This window comes from Ursus americanus, chromosome 21, assembly GCF_024610735.1.
Source record: "Ursus americanus isolate L20-20 chromosome 21, mUrsAme1.1.p, whole genome shotgun sequence".
Lineage (NCBI taxonomy): Eukaryota > Metazoa > Chordata > Mammalia > Carnivora > Ursidae > Ursus > Ursus americanus.
In genome coordinates, this window is record NC_142147.1 from 43,680,805 (window position 1) to 43,704,903 (window position 24,099).

Here is a 24,099-nt window from a genome sequence, read left to right on the forward strand (position 1 = left end):
AAGTGACGGTTGACCGGTTTCAACTAAGTGACTGGTACCGCGGGACGGGGGAGAAGAGGGAGGTGCCTGGGGCCACCCCAGGGAGGGATGCGGGGGGCGGGGGGCGGAGAGAAGGGGAGGGAGGAGGGGGAGGTGAGAAGGGGAGAGGCAAGAGAAAGGGAGGGGAGTGGAGGGGCGGAGAAAGGGCGGGGCGACGAGAAAGGAGAGGCCAAGAGAAGAAGCGAGGAGATGAGTAGGTGCGGGGCTATAAGAGGCGGGACGTGGAGCCGGTAGCTGTCCGGGGTATGGAAAAGGGTCGTGAGAAGGGAGTGTGGGGCCAAAAGGTGTCGCGGTTCGGGGGAATGGTGAGGACCGAGAAGGTGCTGACCGACAAGATAGCGCCCTCGTGGAACAAGAAAAAGATGCAGGGCGAGGAGAAGGCGCGGAGCGAGGGGAAGGCCAGGGGCGAGGACAGATCCCGAGGCAAAGAGAGGGTATCTAAGGAGAATGGGCGTGGTTCTACGAGGGGGCGGGGTGAGGGGCAGGCTCGAGAAGAACTGCTCTCCAAAGACCAGGGGAAAAGGCGGATCGATAAGGGGCGGGTTGAAGAACAAGGACAGACACAGGATCGAGGGCGGGGCAAAGAAGGCAAGCCGACCGAGGAGCAAGCTCCAGGCGAGAAACAGGGGCGGGGACAGGGAAAGGGGCGGGACGTGGAGAAAGTCTGGGCCCAGGAACCGGAAAAGGGAGAGGCTAGATACAGGACGCGGTACCAAGGCAGGGCCCGGGCCAAGAGAAAGGGGAGATGCGAAGAGAAGTGGGGGGACGGGGCAAGTGGTGGGGGCGGAGCCAGGTGCAGGTGCAAGTGCAAGTGCAAGTGCACGACCAGAGAGAGTAGCAGAACTGGGGAAAATAGGTGGGGCACAGCCAAAGCCAGAAACAGAAACAGAGACCCGGTGAAGAGTAGGGGAGGGATGCAGAACAGAGGCGGAGCAAAGAATAAGTATGGCGCAAGGTTAAGGGGTGAGGCGAGGAGGCGGGGCGAAACTAGGAGCAGGGGCGTGTCCAGGAGCAAGAGTAGAGGGGGCACCTGGAGTAAAAATAAAGGTGGGATCCAGAATAGGAGCAGGTGCAGCATCTGGGTCAGGGGCGAAGTCTGGAGCAGAAGCGGAACCAGGAGCAAGAGCAGGGGCGGGGCCAGAAGCAAGAGTGGGGGCGGGGCCGGGAGCAGGTGCAGGGGCGGAGCCAGGAGCAAGAGCGGGGGCGGGGCCAGCAAGTGCAGGGGCGGGGCCAGGAGTAAGAGCAAGGGTGGAGCCAGAAGTCTGAGTAGAGGTGGGGCGAGAAGCAGGGGCTGGGCAAAGCGCAGGAACTTGGTAGGATCTCGGAAGGCCGCTCTCGGGCGCAGTCTGGCTGGCAGGTGTTGACCCCCTCTCCAGGTTCGAGTCACGTTGCACTCTGCCCCACGGTGTACCTTGCTGTCCCTTCGTGGCCGAAACTCCGAATCATGCGGGCTCTGTGGGCACTACTGGCGGTGCTAGTGGCATCGTGGAGGCTGTGGGCGATCCAGGATATCCAGGAGTGCACCTGGCAGGTTGTCCTGAACAAGTTCGAGAGGGTAGGCAAGAATGGCATGAGCGACCGCTTCTTTGATCAAGAGCCCCTGGAGACACTGGACAGTGTGTTCACCCCGCTGGTGGATGCACCCACCGACCAGGGAGAGGTGAGGGGACTGGGGTCAGGTGAATGGGAGAGGTCATAGATTGGCACCCCGCTGGGCTCTGGACATTTGCCCAACTTTTTCTTGCAGAAATACCTGAGCTTCCCATACTACCTGAAGATCAACTACTCCTGCAATGGAGAGGTAAGTGGGTGTGGCGGGGGTGAGCTCATTTGTGTGGCCCTCAGTTTCCCCAATCTCTAACATTTTAATAGTGGTGTCACCACCAGACCTTGGTGACCCTAAGGATTCAAGAAGATTCCCAGTATCCTACCAGGCACATAGTAGGTGCTCAAGTAAGCTTTTTTTTTTTTCCCCATTAAAAAGAATTGAGATGGGGCGCCTGGGTGGCTCAGTAGGTTGAGCGTCTGACTCTTGGTTTTGGCTTGGGATGTGAGCCCCACCTCTGCTCCACTCTCAGAGCAGAGTCAGCTTGGGGCTCTCTCTCCCTCTCCCTCTCCCCTCCCCCTCCTCTCTCTCTTGCTCTCTCTCTTTCTCTCTAAAATAAATAGATAAATATTTTTAAAAGATTGAGATGTAACTCATGTATCATAAAATTCACCACTTAAAGTGGACAGTTTAATAGTTTTTAACATATTACAAATTGTGCCAGCATTACCACTAATTATAGACCACATTCATCACCATAAAAAGAAACCCGGTACCCCCATCCTTCAGCCTCTGGAGACCACTGATCTACTTTCTGTTCCTATGAGTTTACTTATTCTGGACATTTTCTATAAATGGAGTTGTCCAATAGGCAGCCTTTTGTGCCTTGCTTCTTTCGCTCAGCACACTTTTAAGGCTCGCCGGTGCCATGACATGTATCAATGTTTACCTTTTAATGGTTGAATAATATTTAATTGTAAGGGCATGCTACATTTCGTTTATCCATTCATTAATTGATGGACATTTGGGTGATTTCCACTTTTTTGGCTATTATGAACAATGCTGTTATAAATGTGTATACAAGTTTTTCTGTCGATATATGTTTTCAGTTCTCTTAGGTAAGTGCCTACAAATGGAATTGCTGGGTCTAATGTTGACTCTGTTTCACTTCCGAAGAACTGCCTGATTGCTCTCTAAAGCAGCTGCACCATTTTCCACTCCCATCAGCAGTGTGTGAGGGAGCGTACCAGTTTCTCTCCATCTTCACCAACACTTGTTCATCTTTTGATTATAGCCAAAAGATGAGGGTGTGAGGTGGTATCTCATTGTGGTTTTGAGTTACATTTCCCTCCATGACTCTTGATGTTGAACATATGCTCACCAGTAACTATCTATCTTCTTTGGAGAAATACCTATTCAAATTCTTTGCCAAATTGGGTTGTCTTTTTATTGTTGCATTGTAAAATTTCCTTATATATTCTGGATACGAGTTCCTTATCAGATATAAGATTTGTAAATATTTTGTCACATTCTGTGGGTTGTCTTTTAACTTTCTTGATGGTGTTCTTTAAAGCACCAAGGTTTTATGTTTATTGAGGCGTAATTCACAGACCATAAAGTAGCACCAATGTTTTTAACCTTGATGAAGTCCAGTTTAACAGTTTTTTTCCTTCCGTTGCTTGTGCTGTTGGTGTTGTCTTAAGAGGGCTATGCCTAGGTCATGAAGATGGACTTCCATGTTTTCTTCTAAGAGTTTTTTAGTTTTAACTCTTATGTTTAGGTGTTTGAGCCATTTTGAGTTATTTTTTTGTGTGGTGTGAGGTAGGGGTCCACCTTTTGCATGTGAATATCCTGTATCCCATTATCATGTGTATCAGTGAATTGTCTTGGCACTATTGTCAGAAGTCAATTGACCGGGGCACCTGGGTGGCTCAGGTCATGATCTCCAGGTCCTGGGATTGAGCCCCACATTGGGCTTCCTGCTAAGCAGGGAGTCTGCTTCTCTCTCTCTCCTTCCGCCCCTCCTCACTGCTCATTCTCTCTCTCTCTCTCTCTCTCTCAAATAAATAAATAAAATCTTTAAACAGCAACAACAACAGAAATCAATTGACCATAACTGTAAAGGTTTATTTCTGGGTATAATTCTATTCCATTGCTCTGTATGTCTGCCCATATGCCAGTATCACATAGTCTTGATTCCTGTGGGTTAATAGTAAGTTTTCAAATCAGAAAGTTTGAATCCTCCAACTGTGTTGTTCTTTGCCAAGATTGTTTTGGCTCAAGTAAGCTTTTTGAGGACAGTAGAATGTTGTGGTCTAGAACTGAAGTTCTGGAAGCAGCAGACCTGAGTTTGAACCTGCCATTGACTAACATTTACTTGGAGGACGTATGGCATGATAGTTGATACTTTGGGCTCTGAAGCCAGGCTGCCTGGGTTCAAATCCCAGCTATGCTACATAATAACTGTGATCTCTGGAAAAGTACTTAACGTCTCTGTATCAACATTTCCTCATCTTTATCAAGGATTCTATAGTGATCATATGCACTTCACAAAATTATTGAATATGTGTGAAGCAATTAGCACAGTGTCTGGTTCATAGAAAGAGCTCAGTGAATGCTAGCAACAAGTTTGTAGAGTGTGACCTTGGTCAGAGAGTTTTACTCCATGAATCTTCTCTCCTTATCTGTAAAAGTGTGATAATAATACCTTTATCTGGCCATTCAACACCTACAATGAGTCAGATCCTTTTTTTTTTTTTTAAACAACATGGGGCATATAATGATTAACAGCATGGCTAGGTTTTTCTTTTTTTTTTTTTTTAATATTTTATTTATTTATTTGACAGAGATAGAGACAGCCACCGAGAGGGAACACAAGCAGGGGGAGTGTGAGAGGAAGAAGCAGGCTCATAGCGGAGGAGCCTGATGTGGGGCTCGATCCCATAACACCGGGATCACGCCCTGAGCCGAAGGCAGACGCTCAACCGCTGTGCCACTCAGGCACCCCATGGCTAGGTTTTTCTTATGGATTCAGGCCACCAGAGAAGCAATCAGCAAGTAAATACATAAACTAATTTCCGAAGAGTAATCAGTGCAAAGAGGAAAATAAAATGTGATATATTAGAAAAGATGGTGTTAAGGAATGGTTGGGGAAGGTCTCTGAGGAGGCTTGAGCAGAGACCTGAGTGATGAAAATGGAGGATTGAGGAGACTGGGGGAAAGCACCCCAGGCCAAGGGAGAGGCTAACGCAACAAATGCAATGGTCCTGTAGTAGGACAGAGGCTGCTGTGTGTGAAGAGCCATGAATGGGGGCACAGTGGAAGGAGACAGGGGACGGAAGTGACCCCGGGAAGAGTGAGGACACAGCCCCTGCTCTGAGTGAGATGGAGGAGCCATGAGAAGGTTCTGAGCAAAGGAGCGCCTAATCTGACTTAGGTGTTCCCAGGCTCCCTCCTGCTGTGTTAGGGAGAGGATGGGGGCAGAGAGACAGTGAGGAGGCTGTCCGGTGCCTAGGCAGGAGTTGAGGGTGGACAGGACCAGGGTCACTGTTGCCTGAACGGAAGAGCCCTGCCTCACTGGCACCTGCTGCCCTGCGGTTGAAAAACCCCAGGGGCACCTGGGGGGCTCAGTCTGTTAGGCATCCAACTCTCGATCTCAGCTCAGGTTTTGATCTCTGGGTTGTGAGTTCAAGCCCCATGTTGGGCTCCACGCTGGGCATGGAGCCTCCTTAAAAAAAAAAAAAAGACAGAAAAGACACAGAAGTAGGGCTGGGACAGGTAGAGTTGGCAGGGTTGAAAGGGCCCTGGCTGAGCCGATGAAGGCCTGTGCAAAGGTGGTTGTACCCATTAATTTTTTTCAAAGATTTTATTTATTAATTTGACACACACACACACACATACGCACACACGCGTGCGCACCTGCTTGAGTGCCAGTGGGGGGAGGGGCAGAAGGAGAGGGAGACTCCCTGCTGAGCAGGGAGCCCAATATGGAGCTCGATGGCAGGACCCTGACCCAGGGATCATGACCTGAGCCGAAGGCAGATGCTCAACTGACTGAGTCACCCAGGCGCCCCTGGTTGAACCCATTAAATCTCTCTCCCTGGTCTCACAGCCTACCCTCCACCCAAGAAGGCTGCTTGAGTGTAGCCTTCTCTTGGAGACGCCTCTAAGCCTTTGCTTATGCTGTTCCATACACCTGGCACACCCTTCTCCTTCCCTCCTTTCATCTCCACTGTAAACCCTGCCTCCCTTTCTCCACCTAGCCAAGACCCTGGAATTTCTGGGAGGCTATGTCCCCGGCTATGTCCTCCTGCTCCTTCCCTCTTCCTTTCTGTGTAACTGCCCTGTCCCACCCTCACCCACAGGCTCCAGCTCCAAAACCTGGCTATCCTCTGACTGGTGGGGGTGGCAGAGAGTCAAATTTCTGCAGGGAGGGTAGAAGCCTCAAGAGTGGGACTGGGAACCCCTGAAGTGTGAGGGAAGAGGCTACTAGCAGCTCTGGGTGCCAGGTTCATTCCCACTTGCTCAGTTCTGCTTATCCCATGCTGCGATGCCCTGTGCATTCCCTACATCCAAGTTCTGTCTGAAGACAATGGCTCTGGCCTTACCTTCTCCTGTGACTCCCTTCACAGCCCCTAGCCCCTCTGCCGGTCTCCTAGCGTGGCCTGTCCCCACCCCAGCCCCAAACCTAGACCATGTTCTCTGACCTTCTCGTGGTGGAGAGTCTCTTCTCCCACCTAGTCTGAGAAGATGGGCTGCTAAAGATGGGCTCGAGGCAGGGGTACCCAGAGCCTCTCTTAAGTACACACCTGTGGGGCCATCTTGCCCTCAGTCCTCCGAGGCCCAGGTCCGCAAGGGCCACCTGACGGGGCTGAAGCCCATGGTGCTGGTGACCTTCCAGTCCCCAGTCAACTTCCATCACTGGAAGATAGAGCAGCTGCAAATCCAGATGGAAGCAGCCCCCTTCCGCGACAAAGGTGGGCCTGGGGGGCACCTGGAGGGGCCACAGACTGGCAAGGGTGTGGGGATCTTGCTGGGGGCCTCAGCGGGGTCCATGACCTTGAGGGGAGGCTGACATCCTCAGAGGAGCCCATGGCCTGGCAGGGTTGTGGGAGTTTGGGGGGGCCACAGTGGGGTCTATGACCTGGAAGGGGGCAGAGGGAGGCCTCAGCAGGGTCCGTGGCCTAGAGAGAACCACATAGAGGCCCCAGTGGTATCCATGGCCTAGAGGGGGGCATGGGGAGGTCCAGGGAGATCCCCGTGGACTGTGGCCTGGGGGGTGCCCCTGGGAGGCGCCAGCAGCCTCAGCGTCCAGTGCCGACCAGCAGAGCAGTGCACCGCGGACGAGATGTGTGTCATGAGCTGGTACACGCCCATGCCCATCAAGAACGGCAGCGTGGTCATGCGAGTGGATGTCAGCAGCAATGGCCTGGGGCCCTTCATTCCCAATAAAAGGTGCCCTTTCCCAAGCCCGGGGCGGGGGGTAGACTCTGGGAGGGACTTCCGCATCTCCAGATCCCCCAAGAAGCCAGGAGGAGACCAAAGGGAGGGAACAGGGTAGGAAGGTGATTGTGCGCTATGCCAGGAGCCCCTGAAGCTAGAACCCTCGCCTGTGCTTGTCCACACCGGCTGCCAGGTTTCAGGTGAACATCAACGGCTTCTTACAGAGACAGCAAGACAACACCCTCCATTTCACTGTGGGAAATGAGGTGAGGAGCCCGGACAGTAGAGAAACATGGTAGAAAACGTGGGTTAAAGACAGTGGGCTAGGGCCCCAATTACTTCCCAGACAAGTGGCAGACCCCACTTCCAGAGTGCTACCCTTGCGCCAGGCCTGGGGTGACGTGCCCCACTAAATGTGCGACCACGTTCAGTCTTCACAAGGACCCTGGGAGGGAACCCGTTCTCAGGAGGAGAAAACTGAGGCCCCTAAGGGATGGAGCCACTTGCCCCCAGTCTCCCAGCACATACCTGTGGAACGGGACTTGAAACGATGTCGGCCTGACTCCCGCCCCCGTAGTCTTCACTGCGGTGCATGCATGCATTCAGAAGGTGCTTAACTGAGCACACTGCGTGGCACCGTGGGAACACACCAGTGAACACACGGATGCAGACGGAGCTGACATTCTAGTGGGAGAGACAGACACCACACAGTAAACATGAGGTCAAGTAAATCCCAGAGTAGGTGAACAGGGGGTAAGCGCTCTGGAGAGAGTTCAGGGTGAAGGGGATTGGGTCAGTGCAGGAGAGGGTTGCATAGTTAATGGGATGGTCAGGAAAGGCGTAACGAGAAGGTGGACATTTGAGTAAAGTCTTGGAGGAGGAGAGGAGCGAAGCACGTGAATACTAGGAGAAGGGCATTTCACACACAGGGAATAGCCAGTGCAAAGCCTCAGAGGTGGTAATGTGCCCAATTGAGTCTGGGAAGCAGTGAAGAGGTCCATGTGGCCAGGAGAGAGTGAGCCAGGGGGGACCCATGATGGATAGGGTCAAAGAGGTGACAGGGACAAATCGTATGTGGCCTCATGGGTCAGGTGAGGACTTTAGTTTTTTTACCCTAAATGAGACGGAGCCATGGGAGGGTAGGAGTGCTGAGTAGCCCTCCTTCCATCTCCACTTGCCCCCCGCCCCCACCAGATCTTCAGTCTGATACCCCGGTACTTCATGAATGTCTCGTCGAGGCCCCTGTGGCACACTGTGGACCAAGCACCTGTGCTCATCCTGGGCGGCATTCCCGATGAGAAGTCCGTGCTGCTGACCGACACCAGTTTCACCGACTCCTTTCTCGTGGAGGTGAGTGGCGCAGGGCAGGCGGTGGGTGGGCTGGGGCTTCTTGAAGGGTGCTGGGCCTCAGCCTCTAAAAGAAGGTAGGGCCTGGGGCTGTGGAAAGAGTCTCTAAAGTCATAGCAGCTCCCACGAGAGGCAGATAGCAGGAAGGGGCGCTCTGGCTCCAGGTCCGGATTCGGCCACCTCCTGGCTGTGTGACCCTGGGCCAAGTCATTTCACCTACCCGGGCCTCAGAGTCCCCATCTGTCCCATCTGGAAAATGCAAACAATCTTTATATTCACCTCATAGAATCATCCTGTGTTTGGTAGAAGTTAACATCAGCCACACACAGAACGAGTACTTTACTTTTAAAGTTGGTTTGAATCAGGACCAACGCACTGTGTTTGGTTAAGTCTCTTAATACTCTTCTCACCTGCAAGTCTGCTCCCCATTCCACCTTCTTCCCCTCATCTACCACCTTTTCTCAGGCAATTGGAGAAACCAGGCCTTTTGTGCTGTAGAGTTTAGCTGCTTGCTTCTTCGTGGAACTGGTGAATGTGTCCCTCTGACCCTGTGTCCTCGTCTGCTCCGGTTGCCGTAACAAAATCCCACAGATGTCCGCGAGAAAAATTTATAGTCTCACAGCTCTGGAGGCTGGGAGTCCAAGATCAAAGCGCCAGGGAGGGTTGGTTTCTGGGGAGGCCTCTCCTCGGCTCGCAAATGTCTTCTCACCGTGTGCTCACACAGCCTTTTCTCTGTGCTCACCAGTGGAGAGAGAGATCTCGGGTGTCTCTTCCTCTTCTCATAAGGACACCAGTCCAATAGGATTAGGGGCCCATCCTTGTGACCTCAGTGGACCTCAATTATCTCCTTAATGGCAGGGTTAGGGATTCAACATATAAATTAGAGGTGGGGATGCAATTCTGTGCATAACACCCCAAAGAGTTATTGCCTATAGACTGGTACTAAGCTTTAGAAACATGATTAAATTTAGATTATTTTAGTCAACAATCCTCCATTGATGGTGCTTTCCCACTGTTCGTCGATGATAACGCCAGTGTTAGTGACTGGCTAGTTGTGTTGAAGGTAAAATGGGGTGGTTGGGCCAAGCATGAGATCTCTGGGATCCGACCGTGGCCTGGGGAAGATTTCGCTGTGTGCTGTTGAGTGTGCTGTGCACTGCCAAACTCCAGGGAGCACATAAAGTTCCAGCTGCCTCTGGCTTGGGTCACCTGCTTCCCTGAGCCATGTTGGGGAAGTGTGGCCACAAGGTACCACTTCACGGTGAGCGGGGACGGTGCCTTGGGGGCAGCTGCGTGTGTCCATCCCAAGCAGTTGTCCGAGCAGATGCCTGCCCGCAAGGCAGGACGTGGGGGCTGAAGCCAAGGTAAACCCGCTCCCACTGACTCTGCTCCCCTGCAGTTGAACATCGACAGTTGCTGGGTAGGCTCCTTCTACTGCCCTCAGGCCAGTTTTACTGCCACCATCTATGATGCCATTGCCACCGAGAGCACTCTCTTCATTCGGCAGAATCAGCTTGTCTACTATTTTACCGGCACCTATCTCACCCTCCATGAGAGCAACCGCGGCAGTGGTGAGGGGCCCCTGGCATCTCAGGGAAGGGGTCGTGCTTGTGGGAGCCCCAGGGAGGGCACCCCAGTGAACCCATCCACTGGAAGCGCCCGGGACTGGAATTTCCATGGGTGGGGAGGGGGTATTGGAGGGACTTTCCGAGGTCCTTGATCATCGCCACCTACCCTACGTGGCCTTCTCCTACCCTCTATATGCTGGGGTAAGGCTTTCCTCCAGACCTGTGAACCAGCAGAGGGGAGAGGGAGGCGTGAGAGGGAAGGGAGGGAGCAGAGAGAGAGAGAGAGAGAAAGGCACGTGCACACACACACAGTGTCAGAAAGACGGAGGAAGACCTGCCAAGAGACATGCATAGCAAAGGAGAAATTTGGGGGGTGGGAGAGAGGCATGGAGAGTCAGAGAGAGAGGCAGACAGAGAGAAAGTGGGATGAGTAGTTGGAGAAGAAAAGCCACGGAGACTGATCACAGAGGAAAAGAGACTTTTGAGTCAACCTTATCTTTTAAATGATACCCAAACCGTCCTGGTCCTCAGCTCCCTCCCCCATATAAATGAGAGAGGTCATTTTATAGGGTCCCGGAAATTTGTATTATAACCTATATTTCATTAAGGCTTACTCCCAACAGGTTCATTTTTGTCCGTTTCTTACTTAGGACATTTGACAGTAGGAGGAACCAAATTAAAATGGACTTAAGTCAAAGAAAGGGGGTGTTTATTGGCTTAGATAGATGAAAAACCCAGGAGCATTTGGTTTCAGGTGCAGCTGGATTGAGGGGCTCACTGGAGCTTAGACAGGCTGCTCCTCGTGGTAACCATGGTGATCCCTCCTCCACCAACATCTATGGGCTTTTATCCTCTCAGGGGCCCCGGGGAAGAGCATGTCTCCATTAGTAGTGGCAGCTGGGACTGTCTCTGGTTGATCCAGCTTGGTCACATGCCCAGTTGAACCCATCACTCTGGCCAGGGGAATACAAGGGTGGGGTTAGCCCAATCTGTACCTCACAGACAGAGTATGAGCAAGGGAGATTTTCCCAAAGGCAGCTGGGCCCCATGCCAATGGCCCCTCAGACACCACACTGAAAGGCCATTAAGGCCATGGAAATATGGATGGGGGTCAGGTCCCAGGTCTATAGACCTGGGTCTGAGGCCCCATGCTGGCCCGCACAGGGAGCTGGGTTCGTGTCCTGGCCAACGAGTGCATCAAGAGGCTGTGCCCCGTGCATTTCCATAGCAACGGCTCGGAGTACGTCATGGCCCTCACCACTGGCAAGCGGGAAGGCTATGTCCACTTGGGGACCATCACAGGTAAGGATGGGGGCCTCTGGCAGTCCAAGAGAGCACTCCATACCCTCGTGCCTCCAAGAATTCTAACCTCTGGCCCTCGTCCCTCACCAGGTGCCTTCGGGAGGGGTCCTAGGCAGGAGGCTGTCCCCGCGAGTGGGGACAGGGTTATGCATTTCTAGGAGTAGGACTTGAGTGTGTTATATATCTTCATGATGTGTTTGGTTGCAAAGGGCAGAAGCCCAGTTCAAAAATCATTTAGCCTGATTTGCGGACTTGATAAATGAGAAGACCAAAGTCTTCAGGCATGGCTGGATCCAGGGGCCCACAGGGTCTATGATTAGGACTCTGTCGATATCTTGGCGAGGTAGTGTAGCATAGTGATTACAGCAGAGAGAGACTGCTTGAACACGCCCAACGCAAGTCACCTGTGGCTTTGGACAGGTGACTTAACCTCTCTTTTTGGTCTCGTCGTCCTCATTTGCAAAATGGGGTTAATGACAATACTAGAACCTACCTCTTTGGGTTGATATAAAGATTAAGTAAGTTGGCATGTGTAAAGGTCTTAGGACAGTGCTAGGGACACAGTGGATGCTCTAAAGGAGTTTATTGTTATGAACCCTGAGATTTGGCTTCATTTCCAAGTAGATACTCCTCTCCTGGGGGTTGAATATGGTCCAGGAAGTTGGGGCTCACATCTCCCACCAGTTTGCGTCATCCCAAAAGAATGAAAGCAGCCTCTTCCATTAGCTCTAGCATGAAGCCAGGGTGCACTCTGATGGGCCCATTCGGGGTCAGTGCCCAGACCTGCACCAATTACTGTGACCAGGGACAGACCCACAATGGTAGGCCAGGGGTGAGTGACTGTCAGGTAGGGGGTGAGACTCGCCCCCTGAAGTCCCATGACTAAGGGAGTGGAAGGCATGGCCACCAGACCCTGGTCAATTGGAGACCTGGCGTGGTGGGATGACGACGGACTGGGAAGGGCCTGAGCACGGACCTGCCCTGCTCCGCAGATGGCCATGTGTCCTTCAAGTTGCTGCCCAAGCAGCGGTCTGTGTGCGAAGGGATACAAGGTACCTAGCTCCCAGCGGGGTCTGTGGTGTGTGGGCGGGGGGATCAAGAGTGTGGGAGAGCAGATAAGGCTTTAAGCAGGTGAGGGGAGAGGTCATGGCAAAGAACAGTGGTGTCTTGGGAGGGGTGGAGAGTCACAGGGATGGGCGTGAGGGTAACAAGAGACCCTGGAGAGGGGCAGGTCCAGGGCTGCTCCAGACCGCCCCCTTCCTGTCCAGTTGTCAACTGCTCTATCACCTGGGCTGTCTTTGATGCTGGTGACTACAATCTACTGATGCTGGTGGAGATCCAAGACCCCACTACCGGGAAGTATTTCCAGGTGGTCAGCTACGACTTGGGTAATTGGGATGCTGTGGGGGAGCTGAGTGGGAAGGGGCAGGAGCCCAGATTGTGAACTTCGAGCCTGTCTGTGGGATCTGTGCTCAGCAGACAGGGGGAGGGAAATGTTGCTCACATCACTGCTGGGTAAGATAGTGATGGAGAAAGGGCTTGGTGGAATAGAGAAACAGAAGAAAAAAATATGACTGGAACAGAGTAAGAATGGGGAGGGAGGGAGACTGGAGGGGTGAGCAGAAGCCAAATCCGGAAGGGTCTTGTGGCTCACAATAAGGAGATTCTATTCTATTCTATTCTATTCTATTCTATTCTATTCTATTCTATTCTATTCTATTCTATTCTATTCTATTCTATTCTATTCTATTTATTTTACCTGAACAGAGAATAGGGCTGCCATGTACAGTTGTATAGGCTGTGCACTGTACTCTGCAGCCAAGATGTCAAAGGAGGCAAATCCTGTGCCCTAACATATTTACATAAAGAAACCCTAAGGGCTAACAGGCCCAAATGAGAAGCCATTGGAGGGGTATTTGGAAGCTGGTGACTTGCCCAGTTTCAGGTTTTGAAAGCTCAGAGCCTCAGAAGATTTTGCTGTGTTCTCCCCGGCTGTAGTCAATGATAACCTGGTCATCCTCTACACCATTCCGGAATTCATTCCTGATGGTAGGAAGGGAAGGCAGAGAGGGTCTCAAAGGTGGATGAGGGCCAGGAGGGGCCCAGATGACCCTTCCCTCACTGCTGTGTCCACTCTACCTCTGTCCCAGCCAGCTCGAGGCCTGCAGTTTCTGATGATCCTAGGGACAGAGTCTTACACCAACTTCCCGATGGTACCCAAGGGCATGTTCTACAACCCGTATAACAACCTGCTGTTCATCTGGGGCAACTTCCTCCTGCAGAGGTATGGGGCTGGACCTATTCTGCCTCTCCCAGTCCCATCAGGGTGGGGGCCCTTTCTGAAGTCATCAGGATTTCAGAGTATGCCCAAGTCCAGAAGTTATCAGGATTCTGATGCGGAAGACACCGGCTGCAGTGGTCAGGGCTGGGATGGAGAAGCTGCCATTGTAAAGCTCTGGGAGGCCTTTCTTAAATGAAACCCGATGTAAGGACCCAGCCTTTGCGAAGGGCATTGTCGGGGGGAAAGGTTAGGACACTCTTCACCCCTCAGGAACTTAGGGGCCCATGAGCCAGCTCTATGGGCTGTTGGCAAAGTGCTAGGTTGGCCAAATGCTCCTGTCTACAGGTGGTCAGGCCACCCAGGCTTCCTGGTATGTTCTTACAAGGCTAGCAGAGAACTGAGGAAATGGGTCTTGGGTCTAGTTAGGCCTGGAGTTGGGGGAAGCAGGTATCCTGCAGGAGACTCACCTGGGCGTCCCTAGCTCCCATCTGTGCCCTTGCAGCTACAACAAGGAAAACTTCATCTACCTGGCGGATTTCCCCAAGGAACAGTCCATTAAGTACCTGGTCAACTCGTTCCACGGGGACACGGCTATTGTCACAGAGACTGAGGAGGTGGGCTGCCCAGCTCCTCTTGCCAAACCCCAGGGGTCTCCCTTCTCCCCCTGTCAGGGTAAAGGGGTTCAGGGGAGGAAAAGCCCTCAGGGACCCCAGAGAAGGGCAGCAGAAGCTCCCTTTATAGCTGAGAGCCCTGCAACTCAATTTTCCCCCTAGTCTTTGAGCAGAGTGAAAGACTCGGAGTCATGATCTGATTTCCAGAGGGGGCCCTCTTTCATTCTGTCATGTGGTTCACTTCATAAACGTTGAGCACTTACTGTATACCTGACCCAGCGCTGGGGATACAGTGGTGACTGAGTCAGCCCTGCACCTGGTTCTCACAGGGTCACAGTCCAACGACGGTTCAGAGTAGTCGAGGCTGCAGGGAGGAAGACAGTACCTACTGAAGTTCAGAAAGGGGGTGCTGCTGAAATTCCAGTTCAGTGTGTGTGTGTGTGTGTGTGTGTGTGTGTGTGTGTCAGGGAGGGCTTCACAGAGGAGGCCATATGGAGGAGGGGCATCCTCAAGGCTGGAAGGGATCCTCCAGGCGGAGTCTCAGAAGGGGATGAGGTCTATGGTCAAATGTGTGGTGGAGTGGGCATCAGTGCAGAGATGGGAAACCGAGGCCAAGGGGATGGCGAGAACCCAGAGGGTGCAAAGAGTGAGAAGATAGGGCTTGCCCCTAGGAAACCTGGAGGGGTGTACATGTTAGGGATGCTTCAGTTTCCAGTAATAGCCACTCAAGCGGACTGAAACACTGAGGACATTTATGGTGGCGAGTTGGGGCTGGAAGCAGAGGTGGTCGGGCTCTGGGACGTAGAGGTGGCGTCACAGAGAGAAGGTGTGTGAGCTCGCCTGGCCCGAGCTGGAAGTAAGCTCTCGAGCCTCACCCTCATGGAACGGGGCCATCACACTGGGCAGAGGGTGAGGGATCGGAGGACCCCCGGCCCTCCCATACACGCACAGCCGGCTGTCTCACCCCAGATCTGGTACCTCCTGGAGGGCAGCTACCGGATGTACAAGCTGTTCCCGTCCAAAGGCTGGGAAGTGTATATCAGCCTACAGGTGATGCACCAGTCCTCTCTCTACACCTCCAGTGAGACCATGGTCACCCTCTTCTACGAAGACCGCAGACTGTACCAGGTGCCAGGTGGGGGTCATGGGGAGACAACGGGGGGGCCGCGCGGTGGCCCGCTCACAGCAGCTTCCCTGGCCCTGCCTTCCCACTGCAGCTGGTGTACCTTATAGACAAGAAGCAGGGCCGGCTCGTCAAGAGGCTTGTGCCCGTGGAGCAGCTCCTGATGTACGAGCAGCTCGGCAATCACTACCTCTTGAAGCGACAAGGGTAAGAAGATTCTGGACTGCGGCGGTAGTCACGGAGCCCTCGGTGCTGCCCACACAAAGCCCCTGTTCCAGGAGGGGGAGCAAGTCCTCCCCAGAGACAACCTCAGGGCTGTGATGGGGCAGCTTCAGGCCCCTGGAAGCTCAAAGGAGGGACCTGACCGAGACCAGGGGAGGCGGGTGCATCAGGGAGAACCTCAAAGAGGAAGAGGTGGGAGAGCTGTGAGCTGAAGGGGGAGGAAGAATTAGCCAGGTGATAAGATGGAGAAGGGGTTCCAGGCAGGGGGAGCCACGTGTGCAAAGGCCTTGAGGAGGAAAGGAGATTGGGGTTCAAGACAGAGAAGGGTACAGCACAGACAGAGTGCAGTGCTGGGAGCAGGGTGAGCCTGGTGATTGTAGGGAGGAACTTGGACTTCCTCTTGAGGGTCCTGGGGGGCCATGATGGGACGAAGAGGAGGGACTGCATGGCCAGAGTTTGCGTTCAATAATGAGCCTTCTGGTCACCTGCGGAAGAGCCTGGGAGGCAGCTGGGAGAGGGGGCGGGGAGACAGGGGAGGTGGAAGAAGGTGGAAGAAGTTGGGTGGGGGATAGTGTCTAGGAGGAGGTCCAGGACTCTGGTCTGAGGGACCCAGGGACGTCCAGGGGAATTTGTCCAGGGGCAGCAGGGGCTGAGGCGGAGGAAGAAGGTCAGGGCTGGCTTCGATTTGGAGAGTCAGCATCGCAGAGGTGGGAGGAAGGCCTGGTGGGGGCGGGTGGGGGGGGTCCGTGGTGTGCCAGGCGCGGAAAAGTCAGCTGCCGGCCCCCCACTCCCGCCGCCCAGGAACCACCTGACGCTCTCCTTCACCAGTTTCTGCCCCTTCACTGTGATGCGCCTGCGGGACCTGCCCAACCCGCAGATCTACACGCGCCAGGAGCGCTACCAGGCGCGCCCGCCACGCGTGCTGGAGCCCTCGGGCTTCCACGACGAGAACTCGCTCGCCGTGTACCAGGGCCTCGTCTACTACCTGCTTTACCTGCACTCCAAGTACCACAAGGTGGGCGCCTGGCGGGGGTCTGATCTGAGACGGGACTGAGGAGGCCTAGAAAGCAGGGCCCGCGTGCCTCGAGAACGCCCACAGAGGCTGGAACCGAGGGGAGCCGACTGGGAGAGTCTGAGGCTAAGGAGGGACCCCGGGGAGCGGGCAAGCAGGACTTGGGAGAGATGGCTTTGGGAGGGTGGCTGCTGAGCTGGAAGTAGGGCTCACGGGCGGGCCAGGGTCTGGTAGCTTTGGCTTTGGGTTAGAGGCCGGGCATGCCACCTGCCTGGGGCCGCCTCCGCACGCCCAGGCTCACAGTGCTGGCGGTCCCCCCAGCCATACGCGGACCCAGTGCACGACCCCACCTGGCGCTGGTGGAAGAACAAGAAACTGGACCAGGTGCGTAGAGAGGATTGGGGGTCGGGGAGCGGCGGTGTCAGGACACCCCTTCGCGTCCCGGCTCCGGGTCTGACTCTGCCCCGCTCCCATCCCCCAGGATTACTACTTTTATCTGGCGAGCAACTTGCGGAGCGCCAGTAACGTGTACATTGAAATGGCCAGCTACGAGAAGATCTACGACCTCAAGGCCGAGCACGAGCTGCCCGAGCGAATCTTCCTGGACAAGGGCAACAGCTACGCCTTCTCCGTCTTCCTGACGGTCCGCGAGCACTCTTTCGAGTTCCAGCCGGAGCGCGGTCTGTGGGCGAGGCTTGAGTGGAGTCCCTGGGGCGGGGCGAGGGCTGCGGTGGGGGCTGCCGGCGAGGCCAGGGGGCGGGGCCTGGGGGCGGGGCACCGTCCCACGCTCGCGGCCTTGACCCCTGCGGGTGCTTGCAGTGCTCACCACCTTAGAGCTGCGCAGCAAAGTGGATCTGGGCGTGGTGCTGGCCGACCCGGGCTGCATCGAGGTGGTGGTGAAGCAGAAGGTCCTCATTAATCGCAACTCGGTGCTTTTCTGGGTGAGATAAAGCGGGGACGGGGTGTCGAGGTGAGGGTGGAGCTCTTGGGGCAGGGCACTGTTAGGACAGTCCCCGGGTCCTCAGGCAGGCCTGCTGACTTCTTCATTTCTGCCCCCAACCCCAGGTTACGCTCAATGATAAAAGGTCTTGCTTTGATCAAGGCATTAGTGGACATCACCTCATGAAGACCTCCATGTTGGTCAAGGTTCGATCCAAGACTAGAGGGGAGGGGACGAGGGAGGAGGGAAAAGATTGAGCCAACGCGGCCCACCATCATCACCTGCTCATACCCACAGGTGGTGGGCGCAGTCGGGCACTGTTTCCAGAACACACACCGGGGACCCCGCATGCAAGTATTAGACCTTGGGTTTTCGGGCCCTGTGCTGGGAGGGTGGGGATTGGATTGAGTCTCAACTGGGCAGATTTTGAGTGCTCCCCCTGGAAATCCCACTAGTGCATTCATAATTTCTTTCTTTTCGTTCATTCGCCCACCCACCCACCCACTCCTTTCATCCATTCATGTTTGCAGAAAGGGCTGTCTTTAAGGTTGTGTACATTGCCCCAGGCTTGTATGTTCCTTCTAATATTTTTCAGCACAGCAAAGTAAAGCATTTGCGACACAGGGCTTTTTATTCCCAGTTGGCCAGAGGAAGTCATGTGGACCAGCTGGGCCCCGTCTTTTACACGTTGCTCTTCATCTGCCCGGTCACATGCTTTGTTCATTCGAGTGGGTCCTTAGATCTTTACTTGCTTACCCACGCAACATCCCTTTTGCACAGAGGCAGACACTGAGGCTCAGAGAGGTGCAGACATCTGCTCAGAGTAACCTAAGGAGCTAATAAGTGGTAAAGGAGGAACTGGACCGAGGTGCCTCGTTCTCACCCCCTTCCGTGCCCACTCACCAGCAGACAGACCCTGCTGTTCCTCCCTCCTGGCTTGGTATGACCCAGGGCAGTTAAAAAAAAAAAAAAAAAGGACAGGGTTGTAATACCCCCAACTGCTTGTGGGGAGGAGGAGAGCAGGGAGGAGTGGCTGACTCAGCATCCAACAAGTATTTCCTGCTAACCTTGGCAATACATATTATTTTCCTCTTTATGATAACCCCAGAAGGTCAAAGTTAATATCCTTATGTTTGACCCAAAGGATCCATTCTAGGTGTCTTAATCTGCAACACTCTGTTACAGTAAAAGGTTGGAAACTACCTAAATGTCTGTTAATAGGAGAGTAGTTAAATAAATCCCGATACATTCATGCAACAGAAAACTATGCAGTTGTAAAAAAGGGGGGGAAGATCTCCACATACTGGTGTGGAATAGTCTCCAAAGTGAATTTTATTTTGTTTTGTTTTATTATTTTTTTTAAGATTTTATTTATTTATTCATGAGAGACGGGGCAGGGGGAGAAGCAGGCTCCCTTCTGAGTAAGAAGCCTGATGTGAGACTCGATCCCAGGACCCTGGGATCAAGTCCTGAGCCAAAGGCAGAGGCTTAATTGACTGAGCCACTCAGGCGCCCCTATTTTCTTTTGTTTTAAAGATTTGTTTATTTGTTTGTTTATTTATTTATTTATTTATTTGAGAACATGAGCAGGGGGAAGGGGCAGAGAGAGAAACTCAGGCAGACTCTGCACTGAGCGTGGAGCCTGATGGGGGCTCAACCCCATGACCCTGAGATGTGAGAGATCTGAGCCAAAACCAAGAGTTGGAGGCTTAACTGACTGCACCCACTCAGGCACCTCCAAAATGTATTTTATTCTTAAGAAAAAAAAGCAGGGTACAGAACAGTACATATAAAACATTAGCATGAAGGAGGTTAATTAAGAACGTATATTCATGTTGGCTTTTATTTGCATGAAGAAACTGGGAAAATAAGTGAGAAAGTCCTTATAGTGGATTGCTGCTCTGGGATGGAGAGGCAGGACACTTGGGAAATGGGAATGGAGGTGAAACTTGCCACTGTGTGTGTGTGTGTGTGTGTGTGTGTGTGTGTGTGTGAGAGAGAGAGAGAGAGGAAAGTGGAGAGAGATGAGATGAAGTAAGGGGGCAGATCACATGAGGCCTAGTGGGCCATGGTGCCCCAGGAGCCGAGAAGGGACTTGGGTGGTCACAGGCTGCATGCAGGGGACAGACTAGGGGGAGAGGCAGGAACAGGGAGACCAGGGAGGAAACAAGGTTGGGCAAGACAAGGCGGGGAGTGGGGTGGGAGGTGGGGGGAAGAGTTGAGGAGGTTAGGGAGAGAATGGCTCTGTTTTGAAGTCTAGAGACAACAGGATGTTGAGATGGACTGGCTGTGGGTGTGAGAGAGAGAGGTTTCCAGGGCAAGGCTTTTAGCCTGAACTTGGAGGAATGAGGTGCCATGAACCAAGATGAGTTGTGGATAGACTGAATCTGAGCTACCCATTGGGCCTCCCCGTAAGTGCGTGGCTGATAGGTGTACAGTCTGGGGCCCAGGCCTCGCATGGGGAGTGCGCATCCGATGGCCACCAACCCCTCTCCCCAGTCACCGTCAAGCCCATGCCACAGTCTTTGGATGTCTGTATTCCTTTGACAATTGGATGAAACCTTTGGACCCTACCCCTGAAATGGGCCAGAGGCTGTTCATTTTGAAGACAGTGTCGTGGAAATTCCCTAACCTCTGACCCCCATTGTGAGTTTCACTTCCCTTCTGTGTCCCAGGCTCCTTCCGGATTTGTTATTTGAGAATTCAGGCCCACACTGAGCCCTATGCAGTGCACCTGCAAGTGGGTGCCCCTGTAGGTGTTAGTGATGTTGTGTGTCTTTTTCTGGGGGTACCACTTCAGGTGTGGCTTTGGATAATTAATAAACGGCTTGACCTCTCTGCGCCTCACTGTTGCCATCTGGGTCATGGAGATGTGAGTAGTCTCTTCCATACAAGGCTCGTTTTGTTGAGGATTAAATTTGAGTTTGAAGCACTTAGGACATCACCCAGTGCCTGGCATACAGTAAGAATGACGTAAATGTTTGCAGTTTTAGAGTATTTTTTTTTAATGATAATAATGATCATGTGGCAGTGGTGAGAGTGAGCCTGGCAGGAGGTGGCCAGGTGTGGGGGAGGAGGGGTGTCTGCTCCGCCCCCCAGTGCAAGGCTTTTCTCCTCCCACGTAGGGCAACCTGATGGTGCCAGTGTTCATCGGCTGCCCCCCAGGCAAGCGCCTGGCCTTCGACATCACCTACACACTGGAGTACAACCGCCTGCAGAACAAACACTACTTCGACTGCGTGCACGTTGACCCCGAGATGCCCTGCTTCCTCTTCCGTGATAGTGCGCGTCCAGTCCCCTCGTCCCATCCATTCCCGGTCCTCTGTCCCCACCACGGCCCGCCTGCCCTCACTGCCCGCTCACTTCCTCATTCATCCTCTGCTCCTCCCCCTTGGTCTTCTCATCTCTCTTTCCTCCCCTCTCCATCCTCCACTTCTCGGGCCAAGCTAATTTCTTCTACTCCTGGCCTCCCTCCAACCCCACAGTCTTCTACCCTTTCTTCTTGATCCAAGACTTGGTGACGGGAGAGTCAGGCAGTTTTCAGGGCAGGTAAAGACGAGGCCAAGCCAGCGACTGACGGGAGTTTGGGGGGTGGGAGTGGCTAGGGGGACAGAGTTCGGAGTGGGTGGTAGAGGAGCGGAACTCTGGGCCCTGAAGCCGGTCCGTGTGCGCCTCTGCACCCGGCAGCTACGTGCTCACGGTGGTAGGCGGCGGGCCCACGATGGACACCATCAAGGAATACAGTGAGGAGGAGATTTACCGCTTCAACAGCCCCTTGGACAAGTAATGCCTGCGGGACCCTGCCCGCAATCCGCCCTCTTTCCTCTGCAGGCCTCTCTTGCTTCCCAGCCACAGACCTCACCCTCGCTGCAAGCACAGCTCACCCGGTAGCTCAGGCTCCTAGGATGGTGCAAATGCTCGCCCCGCCCATGCTGCCAGGCCCCGCCCTCCTAAGGCTCCCCGGGCCCCTTCCCTCTGCGGCTCATACTGTGGGCCTCTCTCTGCACCTGCAGCAGTGGTCCCTCCCCTCCTGCCCCCCACTGAGGTTACATGGTCCTGCACAGGACTAACAGCCTCATCTGGACCACCAAGAACACAACGACCACCAAGGACTCGGCCTTCAACATCATGACCCACCAGAGTTTGGGCATCGAGTGAGTGCATGGCCTAATTGCTGGTCCCCTTATCCCCCACCTGTCCACAGTCTGTCTGGGCTGTTGTCCCTTCTGCCTCTGGGAGACCTCTTGATCTTCAAGCCAGACTGACTGCCTTCATGTTCCTCAAATGGGGCTGGCTCCTTGTCTGCTGTGCTGGTCCCTCTTACTCTTTCTTCAGGCCTTAGTTCAGGTGTCCGTTCACCCAGGGCGATTTTTCTGACCGTTCTAAATGGGATATTGGTTTACATGACCTTCTGTGCTTTGCCCCTTCTCACCCTCACCTCTCTGCTTGTGCCTCCCTTATCCCAACCTGCCCTTTTGAGCTGTCACTGTCTCTTGTGGGTTCTGTCTCCCTTATAGGTCCAGGTCCTGATAGACTAAACACGGTGTTTGTTGAATGAGACAGTGAATGAATTCAGTCATTCATTTGTTGACATTTGAATGGAGGTCATGATGAATGAACAAAACAATGGAGGAACAAATTAATATATAGGGGCTCAATAACTATTTTTGATTCAGTGAAAGGAAGAAAATGATACCATGATCAAATAAAGGAAGTGAATGAATGAATGGGGCAACCAACTTGCACCTAGTCAGTAATCAACCTATATTTATTGAATAAATGAATAAAGGAAAACATATGTGAATAGAGATGTGACTTTGTACCTAGTAGGTACTCAGTATATTTGTGGGATGAAGGAATGAAGGCAGCAAGGAATAAATGAGGAGTCGGCACATGATAGATACACGCTCCATAATCTAGATGATTGCATTGTAATGGAGGAATTGACAGATGGAGATGTTAAGGCAGGAGGACATGAATGAGTAAACAGCCTGTCACATGGTAGGCATGGAGTCAGCCTTACTGGATGAATGAATGAAGGAGCAAATCAGGGAAGAAGGGACGAGACTCCATCTAGCTGGTGCTCACCCAGAGTCTGTGGGCTGGGGGGAGAGGTCAGAGGTTGGCACATGCTAGCCATGATTTGTAGCACATTGCCTGAACTTGGGTCCCCAGGTGGCTGTGTCTGGAGAACTCCCCATGCCATGACACCATCCCCCATACCATCTTCGCCCCCGAATTCTTCTTCAAGGTGTTGGTGAGCAACAGGTGAGCCAGGCAGGTGGCCCAGGTAGAGTTGGGGGCTTCCTGTGGGGTGCCTGACTCCTCCCCCAATGCTGAACCCCATCCCCACCCCCAGAGGTGTGGACAAGAGCACGTACTGTGACTACCAACTCATCTTCCTGTTGCATATCCATGGGCTCCCACTCAGTGCCAAGCGGGCCCTCTTCATCCTCATGGTGAGTGGCTGCCCAGGCGCTGCCCTGTTAGGAGAACGGGGCTCCCAGGCTGCCCGCCCGTGCCTGTCGTGTGGTGTCTGCAGGTGTCGTCCTGTGTGTTTATCGGCCTGGTGACCCTCTACATCATCTTCTGCCTCCTGTTGCCGCTCATGGTGAAGGCCTGCAGCGCCCTCCGCTGGAAGATCAACAACATCATCACATCGGAGTCCTACTACCCCTACACGGCCTCTTCCAGAGTCTTCAGTGGCGCATCTGGGACCAGATCCAGGGGCAGCTCCAGTGTCAGCTCTGGTGTCAGTTCCAAAGTGGCGGAGGGGAACCAGGAGGCCCCTGAAGAAACCTCGAAGAAACAATCTATTACCTAATCCTCTTGCCTGCCTCAAAACCCTGACCCAGGTGCTCCCCTCACTTCCTGGGCCATCTTGGAAATGCGATTATCAACCGCCCCAGGCTTGTTTTGCTTCAATTTTCACTTTTCCTTCAGACCTAAGTCCTCATTTCAGGACCAGCTGCGGGCTTACGTTCAGTTAATTTGCACTACACAGCCATATAGGTCATTAAAATCAAAATCCTTCTGTGCCAACTGGTAGATAGCAGCTTCTCTGTGTGCCTGCCAGCTCTGCCCCTCCCCGGGCTGCCCCCAACCTCCCCACTGTCCAGCAAGGTCTTCCACGCCCCAGGCCCATCACTGTAGCCTGCAGTATGTTCTGATTGTTCAGTGCTCAGGTTTAGTACCAGTCATTAAATATTTTGAATTTCAATACTTATCTAGTGTCTGGCTTAAGGAGGGGACTCTCCAGAGGTTAGGATTTTTGTTTTTGTTGCAAGTAGCAAAAATTTCACTTAAATGGCCTACATAGAAATGGTAAGTTATGGGCTTTAATATAGGCTTCAGGGATGGTTTGATCCAGAAGTCTTCAATGTCTATAGGGTTCTGGCTCCATTTCTCTGTAGCTTTTCCTGACCTGCCCTCCTCTGAGCGTGATCTCTAATCTCAGGCCAGCCCCCTTCACAGTCTGAGGCTGCTGGTCCACATATCTTATTGTCCAGAGAAAGAAGGGGCTGGAGACCAACATTCCCGAGCAAGTCCTGTCAGTCACTCTGATTGGATGGGGGTGGGTCCTGAGCTCACCATTTTACTACTCACACTACCAGAGATTTAAGCCAATCGAGCCCACCCCTGGAGCTGAGGGCAGTCCTACCCTAA

The 24,099-nt window shown here is 53.3% G+C and overlaps 1 protein-coding gene across 30 annotated transcripts; it reads left to right on the top strand.

The window, feature by feature from the left end:
* Positions 1–176: 176 nt before the first annotated feature.
* On the top strand, positions 177–23,653 carry CATSPERG (catsper channel auxiliary subunit gamma). 30 transcript variants are annotated; one of them, XM_087870728.1, is made up of 29 exons: positions 186–232; positions 1,416–1,699; positions 1,787–1,840; positions 6,417–6,561; positions 6,913–7,039; positions 7,221–7,293; positions 8,222–8,377; positions 9,774–9,945; positions 11,107–11,244; positions 12,237–12,296; positions 12,513–12,632; positions 13,243–13,293; positions 13,399–13,528; positions 14,028–14,139; positions 15,106–15,264; positions 15,354–15,466; positions 16,283–16,496; positions 16,815–16,877; positions 16,975–17,173; positions 17,313–17,434; positions 17,559–17,639; positions 17,731–17,787; positions 20,559–20,715; positions 20,919–20,982; positions 21,121–21,216; positions 21,498–21,587; positions 22,609–22,701; positions 22,793–22,892; positions 22,976–23,653. In XM_087870728.1, the coding sequence occupies exons 1-29, from the start codon at positions 229–231 to the stop codon at positions 23,255–23,257; spliced, it is 3,516 nt and encodes a 1,171-aa protein (XP_087726854.1). In that variant the 5' UTR covers positions 186–228; the 3' UTR covers positions 23,258–23,653. The 30 variants fall into 30 exon arrangements, 25 of the variants coding, with proteins under 25 accessions (XP_087726851.1, XP_087726852.1, XP_087726854.1 ...); XM_087870730.1 differs by having other exon boundaries at positions 12,513–12,613; positions 13,395–13,528; XM_087870725.1 differs by having other exon boundaries at positions 177–282; positions 13,243–13,528.
* The last annotated feature ends 446 nt before the right edge of the window (positions 23,654–24,099 follow it).